General features: G+C 54.5%; 1 protein-coding gene across 1 annotated transcript in view; it reads right to left on the bottom strand.

Moving 5' to 3' along the window:
- Positions 1-3,338: 3,338 nt before the first annotated feature.
- The window catches only part of CAD (carbamoyl-phosphate synthetase 2, aspartate transcarbamylase, and dihydroorotase), a 47,153-nt gene continuing 42,751 nt past the window's right edge, over positions 3,339-7,740 (bottom strand). Inside the window, exons 12-18 of the mRNA XM_083175118.1 lie at positions 7,634-7,736; positions 7,334-7,546; positions 7,129-7,254; positions 6,787-6,942; positions 5,100-5,201; positions 4,922-5,016; positions 3,339-4,204 (exon numbers count right to left, since the gene is read on the bottom strand). Of these exons, the coding sequence (XP_083031244.1) occupies positions 4,102-4,204; positions 4,922-5,016; positions 5,100-5,201; positions 6,787-6,942; positions 7,129-7,254; positions 7,334-7,546; positions 7,634-7,736 (898 nt within the window). The 3' untranslated portion in view covers positions 3,339-4,101. The remainder of the gene's footprint in view (positions 4,205-4,921; positions 5,017-5,099; positions 5,202-6,786; positions 6,943-7,128; positions 7,255-7,333; positions 7,547-7,633; positions 7,737-7,740) is intronic.

The following is a 7,740-nucleotide window of genomic DNA, read 5'->3' as shown; positions in this document are numbered from 1 at the left end:
CACGGAGCGGACAGGGCGTCTACCAGGCAAGTCCCCCCCTCTGGGTCGCAAGACCTGGACCCGCCCAGTGGTGGTTTGAGGGTATGGCGAGAGGCCGTCAAGGCCACCTCGGTTGGGCCCCACCGTTGTACCAGCATCTGAAACATCACCCTAATGTGGGTCAAGTCGTCGGCATCACGGGTCTGACGGCCGAGGAAGACCGCCACCCAATTCTGGACTACCAGGATAAAAATTTCTAAAAGAGCAGGGATCATCTCTGAAAGATGCCGGATGCTTCCATCATAGTGGGCTGACAAATAGTGCCACCCTTGTCGCAATGTCTGGCTGGACTTGCACCGGCCAACCCCTAAGTTAGGGTTCCGCCAGGCGGACTGCCCGGAAGATTGTCTTTAGTTCGAGGACGATGATGGAGGGCTGGGCCACTAGAGTGGTCCAGATACCCTGGAACGACCTTTGAGAAGTGACCACCCCCCAAACATGGGAGGCTAGCATGCATGGCTAGGAGTGTCTACTAGTGGATCCAGTAGCGAGGTCCCGTCCAGAAGCCCCCCTTTTTTTGAAAAAGGGGCCCTGCTGGAGACCAGGCGAACTTCTGGGCATGGATATTGTGGGAGGAAACCGGAGTACCAAGAGTAAACCCATGCAAGTCTGGGGAGAATATACAAACTCCGCACAGTTAGGGCCATGGTGGGAATTGAACCCATGACCTCAGCGCAGTGAAGCAGTAATGCTAACCACTACACCATCCGTGCTGCTCCTTGGACAGTATTGTAGAGGGTTGGCATGGAACTGAGCCTATTCTGCCAATGCGAAGGCCGATCCACCAACCCCAGGGACCCCATGCAGGCATGCACAGACACCTGCCAGGGGGACAAGAGAGGTCTGATCCTGGACTGTAGAGCCAGATGGCAATCCCCCAGAAGGGATATCATCTGCCGCATGGTATCTAAACCGGCCCCCATATCTGGCGCTGGCCCAAATAAAACGGAACCCTCAAAAGGGACTTTGAGTTCAGGCCTTCCAAGAGCACAGACACCGGTATGTGTGTGCAGCTATGGCCGAGGGTGACCCTCTGGAGGCGATTGGTGTAATTTCTAGAGCCGTCACCCCCAGGTAAAGTGTCACGTGATGCTCAATAGAAGGCAGCAGGGTTTCCTCCGACACCCCTTATGCAGCGTCCGCTGTGAGAGAAGTTGCTCACGCAACTAAGGCCTTAGCCACCCAAGCAGATGCCTGGGGCAGGAGTGCGTCCACTTTAGGGACAGTCTCCCAGGGGACTGTGGGGTAGATTTATTATATGGCGATCAGGGGAATCTGCGCTATCCCCGTGCGTTATAGCAGGGGATAGCGCTTCCCCTGATCTATCACACCCGCAGAGTGTTTACTCTAACGCCGGCGGTGTGGGGCAGGAGGCATAGCGCAGGGGCGATATTTTGCACTGCGCCCCTGCCTCCTGCCAGATTTATGAACGGTCAGCATCGCTGACCGTTCCGCCGCCTGCAGCTGTCGACTTCACCAGCTGCAGGCGGCGATGCCCTATACCTAACTAGCGAGATCCCGCGCATGCGCAGTGAGCCGGCCGGGGGCGGAGGAGACGGCGCATCAGTATTAACTGATGCGCTGTCTCCAGGAGGGACATCGCCGGAGGGGGGAGTTAGCGCTCCCCCACTCCGGCGGCAAGATCTTAATAGATCTTGTCGGTGTCCCCTCCTGCTTCGCCTCACTAATGAGGCGAAGCAGGAACTGTTATAGCGGCGCGATAGGCGCCGCTATAATAAATCTACCCCTATGTCCTCCTGTGGAAGGGGGTAAAAGGAAGGGAAACCGCCGATGGCAAGCTAAACTTACCTGAATGATCACTGTGCCGGCCCAGACACACTACAGACGTTTCGCCGGCTTACCTGAATGATCACTGTGCCGGCCCAGACACACTACAGACGTTTCGCTGGCTTACCTGAATGATCACTGTGCCGGCCATACACACTACGGACGGTTCGCAGGCTGACCTGATTGATCACTGTGCCGGCCCATACACACTAAAGACGTTTCGCCGGCTTACTTGAATGATCACTGTGCCGGCCCAGACACACTACAGACGTTTCGCTGGCTTACTTGAATGATCACTGTGCCGGCCATACACACTACGGACGGTTCGCAGGCTGACCTGATTGATCACTGTGCCGGCCCATACACACTAAAGACGTTTCGCCGGCTTACTTGAATGATCACTGTGCCGGCCCATATACACTACAGACGTTTCGTCGGCTTACCTGAATGATCATTGTGCTGGCCCAGACACACTACAGACGTTTCGGCCGCTTACCTGAATGATCACTGTGCCGGCCCATATACAGTACAGACGTTTCACCGGCTTACCTGAATGATCACTGTGCCGGCCCAGACACACTACAGACGTTTCGCCGGCTTACCTGAATGATCACTGTGCTGGCAATACACACTACAGGCATTTCGCAGGCTTCCCTGAATGATTAGTATGCTGGCCATACACACTACAGGCATTTCGCAGGCTTCCCTGAATGATTAGTATGCTGGCCATACACACTACAGGCATTTCGCATGCTTCCCTGAATGATTAGTATGCTGGCCATACACACTACAGGCATTTCGCCGGCTTCCCTGAATGATTACTATGCTGGCCATACACACTACAGGCATTTCGCAGGCTTCCCTGAATGATTACTATGCTGGCCATACACACTACAGGCATTTTCGCAGGCTTCCCTGAATGATTAGTATGCTGGCCATACACACTACAGGCATTTCGCAGGCTTCCCTGAATGATTAGTATGCTGGCCATACACACTACAGGCATTTCGCCGGCTTCCCTGAATGATTACTATGCTGGCCATACACACTACAGGCATTTCGCAGGCTTCCCTGAATGATTACTATGCTGGCCATACACACTACAGGCATTTTCGCAGGCTTCCCTGAATGATTACTATGCTGGCCATACACACTACAGGCATTTCGCAGGCTTCCCTGAATGATTAGTATGCTGGCCATACACACTACAGGCATTTCGCCGGCTTCCCTGAATGATTACTATGCTGGCCATACACACTACAGGCATTTCGCAGGCTTCCCTGAATGATTACTATGCTGGCCATACACACTACAGGCATTTTCGCAGGCTTCCCTGAATGAATACTATGCTGGCCATACACACTACAGGCATTTCGCAGGCTTCCCTGAATGATTACTATGCTGGCCATACACACTACAGGCATTTCGCAGGCTTCCCTGAATGATAAGTATGCAGGCCCATACACAAGACCTGCCCTCTACTTAGGAGCCAAAATAACATGATCACAGAATTGTACGCAATTCATTTTATTTAGAAAAAAGGAGAAAAATAAGCATTCCCTCTAACTTCACATTATAAAAACCGTTTGTTATTACCCCATCCATACCCACCATCGCCCGTCTCATCCCTCACTATGAACAACTAGTCTGAGCAGCAGAGGGCACGGGTCGTACAGTAAAGCAGCATTCTAGCCCATGTATCCATGCAGAGCCACCATGGGGGGAGACTTGCCCACAGTGTACCATGTGGAGGAAAGCAGAGCACTAATGTATTACCTAACGGACAAGAGGCCTCAGACCAGATATCCGGCAGATGTAATGAAGACCTTCAGGACTGTAGCGCTGGAAGGTAAGGAACGTATAGCGGATAACTCCAGCCTTCATGCTGCAGATCATACAATGATGTGGTGAGCAAATGGTGTATTACTAAGTGACATTATTGATCACCGCTGGTGACTGCATGGAGAGGAACAGTTATAGTGCAGGTAACGAGGACACCACAGCTGGATGTGGGATAGGGACTAATATAACTTTCTGGAACCAGCCCAGCAATCAGTGCACACACTGAGCACTACAGCGACCTGTGCAGGGGGGATTGCCTGGGGTGCAGATGTACAGTATTGGGAATGGTACATAGAATCTACAAGCACACGTCTAGAATGTGACCGAGCGTGGCCTCCCCCTACGGCTTTTCCTGGACTGATCGAAGGTCTCAGAAGATCCAGATTTTGCAGCGTTGATTCCTCCAGATAAAAAGAGTTAATGCCCCCAAACTCAGTATTTGCCCAGTACAGTGGCGAGAAGCGCCATGCGTACGTACATGCCATTCTCAGCCTGGCGGAAGTAAGCAGCGCGTGGGTCGGAATCCACTTCAAGGCTGCAAAATGAGACAAAGAACAAAACCAAGACCCGATCAGTGGTGTAACAATGGCTGGCATTATACGGAGAGGTGCTGGTGGGTAACAATGGCTGGCATTATACGGAGAGGTGCTGGTGTGTAACATGGCTGGCATTATACGGAGAGGTGCTGGTGGTGTAACAATGGCTGGCATTATACGGAGAGGTGCTGGTGGGTAACAATGGCTGGCATTATACGGAGAGGTGCTGGTGGTGTAACAATGGCTGGCATTATACGGAGAGGTGCTGGTGGTGTAACAATGGCTGGCATTATACGGAGAGGTGCTGGTGGGTAACAATGGCTGGCATTATACGGAGAGGTGCTGGTGGGTAACAATGGCTGGCATTATACGGAGAGGTGCTGGTGGGTAACAATGGCTGGCATTTATACGGAGAGGTGCTGGTGGGTAACAATGGCTGGCATTATACGGAGAGGTGCTGGTGGGTAACAATGGCTGGCATTATACGGAGAGGTGCTGGTGGGTAACAATGGCTGGCATTATACGGAGAGGTGCTGGTGGGTAACAATGGCTGGCATTATATGGAGAGGTGCTGGTGGGTAACAATGGCTGGCATTATATGGAGGGGTGCTGGTGGGCGCCATGGCAGGGGCCCCTCCTGCGACATACTCCAAGGTGGTGCAGCTCCCACCATGGTCTATGGGACAAGAGCAGAAAGCGGCTTGCCCCTTCCTTACCTGATCTCATTGACTCGCGGCATCGGGTGCATCACTACCATTTTCTTCTTGGCCCGGGTCATGATGTGGGGCGTGAGAATAAACTGCCCAAAACACTGAAGACAGAAGAGACACAGGGGTCACACCGACATCATCATACTAGCACAACGCTCCGCTCCCCAAACCACCAATGTCTTACTTTGTCATACTCCTCCTTGCTAGCAAACCGTTCCTTCTGTATCCGCGTCATATAAAGGACGTCCGTGTCCGGCAGCGCTTCCTCAATGCTCTCATATTCCTCCTGGGTACGGGAAGACCAGAAATGTCTGTACTGTCCAAAGCAGACTAACGCCAACCTGTACACAGCCCAACCAGGAAGCCAAGGAGTGCCCACCATCCCCTCTTCACCCAGGAAGCCAAGGTGTGCCCACCATCCCCTCTACACCCAGGAAGCCAAGGTGTACCTACCATCCCCTCTTCACCCAGGAAGCCAAGGAGTGTCCACCATCCCCTCTTCACCCAGGAAGCCAAGGAGTGTCCACCATCCCCTCTTCACCCAGGAAGCCAAGGAGTGCCCACCATCCCCTCTTCACCCATGGCATTCCCACCATCCCTTCTCTGGAAACAGATGTGTGCCCACCATCCCCTCTACACCCAGGAAGCCAAGGTGTGCCCACCATCCCTCTACACCCAGGAAGCCAAGGTGTGCCCACCATCCCCTCTACACCCAGGAAGCCAAGGTGTACCTACCATCCCCTCTTCACCCAGGAAGCCAAGGAGTGTCCACCATCCCCTCTTCACCCAGGAAGCCAAGGAGTGTCCACCATCCCCTCTTCACCCAGGAAGCCAAGGAGTGCCCACCATCCCCTCTTCACCCATGGCATTCCCACCATCCCTTCTCTGGAAACAGATGTGTGCCCACCATCCCTCTACACCCAGGAAGCCAAGGTGTGCCCACCATCCCCTCTACACCCAGGAAGCCAAGGTGTGCCCACCATCCCCTCTACACCCAGGAAGCCAAGGTGTGCCCACCATCCCCTCTACAACCAGGAAGCCAAGGTGTGCCCACCATCCCCTCTACACCCAGGAAGCCAAGGTGTACCCACCATCCCCTCTTCACCCATGGCATTCCCACCATCCCTTCTCTGGAAACAGATGTGTGCCCACCATCCCCTCTCCACCCAGGAAGCCATGGTGTGCCCACCCTCTTCTCTCCACCCAGGAAGCCATGGTGTGCCCACCATCCCCTCTCTCCACCCAGGAAGCCATGGTGTGCCCACCATCCCCTCTCTCCACCCAGGAAGCCATGGTGTGCCCACCATCCCCTCTCTCCACCCAGGAAGCCATGGTGTGCCCACCATCCCCTCTCTCCACCCAGGAAGCCATGGTGTGTCCACCATCCCTCTCTCCGCCCAGGAAGCCATGGTGTGCCCACCATCCCCTCTCCACCCAGGAAGCCATGGTGTGTCCACCATCCCCTCTCTCCGCCCAGGAAGCCATGGTGTGCCCACCATCCCCTCTCCACCCAGGAAGCCATGGTGTGCCCAACAACCGCTCTCTGGAAACAGATGTGTACCCACCCTCCTCTCTCCACCCAGGAAGCCATAGTGTGCCCAGCCTCCTCTCCACCCAGGAAGCCATGGTGCGCCCAACAACCCCCTCCCCACCATGGAAGACATAGTGTGCCCACCCTCCTCTCCCACCCAGGAAGCCATGGTGCGCCCAACAACCCCCTCCCCACCATGGAAGACATAGTGTGCCCACCCTCCTCTCCCCACCCAGGAAGCCATGGTGTGCCCACCCTCCCTCCCCTCTACCTTGGAAACCATGGGGTACCCCTATATATCTTCCACACACTGCCAGCTCAGAAGCCATTGGCCCCTCACCTGCTTGATTCCCTTGGAAGCGACAAAGTGAATGATCTTTGAGGGCATCCGCAGGCTGCTAGGGGTAACGTAGCGCAGGTTGACCCTGTACTGGGTTAGGAGGCAGGCAAGAGAATGCACTGTGCGGCCGTGCTTCAGATCCCCCACCATCGTAATCTAGAAAGGAAACGATTACATGTAAATGTACAGACTGCAGGAAACCACAACCTCAAGCGTGTAACGCAACACCGTAACACACATGAGGAGATCTGTCATGCCACGGGTCATCATAGAGACCTGTTGTTATAAAGGGCCACAGATAATGTCCAACAGAGCAGAATCAGCCACCACGGTGGACCTTACCGTCATCCCATTGACCGTTCCCAGCTCCTCTCGGATAGTGAAGATATCCAGCAGTGCCTGTGTCGGGTGCTCGCCCACCCCGTCTCCGGCATTGATGACCGGCTTCCGGCAGTGTTTGGCAGCCAGCTGGGGAGAACACAATAGCCGTTTATGAGCAGGCAATGTGGGATATGGCGGGGGGACTGGCGAATAGCAATGTTCTTACCTCCACCGCACCAGGCTCCGGGTGTCTCACCACCAACACATCGGAGTAACAACTCATCGTCTGCACAGAGTCCGTGAGACATTCCCCCTTCTGGGCGGAGGAGGTGGTCTCCGAGAAGCTGATGACTGACCCCCCAAGGCGATGCATGGCCGCTGCAAAGGAACTGCTGGTCCGCGTGCTGGCCTCAAAGAACATGGATGCCATCACCTTACCCTGAGAGAGGGGGAGAGAGCGTGCGACAGTAAGAGAGCGCTCGCTACCAGACTAAGAGGAGACATCTAGAAGTAACACAATGAGCACCTTCAGTATGTCCAGGCCCCGCTCCTTCTGCACCAACATCCGCAGTGTGTGCGCCACGTTGAACAGATGCGACATCTGGGGGGAGAAAAAGGATGAGTCACATCGCA

The sequence above is a fragment of the Crinia signifera genome, chromosome 3 (genome assembly GCF_055691185.1).
Source record: "Crinia signifera chromosome 3, ASM5569118v1, whole genome shotgun sequence".
Taxonomy (NCBI): Eukaryota; Metazoa; Chordata; class Amphibia; order Anura; family Myobatrachidae; genus Crinia; species Crinia signifera.
Note: the sequence above shows the minus strand (reverse complement) of the source record. Positions and strands in the feature narration are given on the sequence as shown.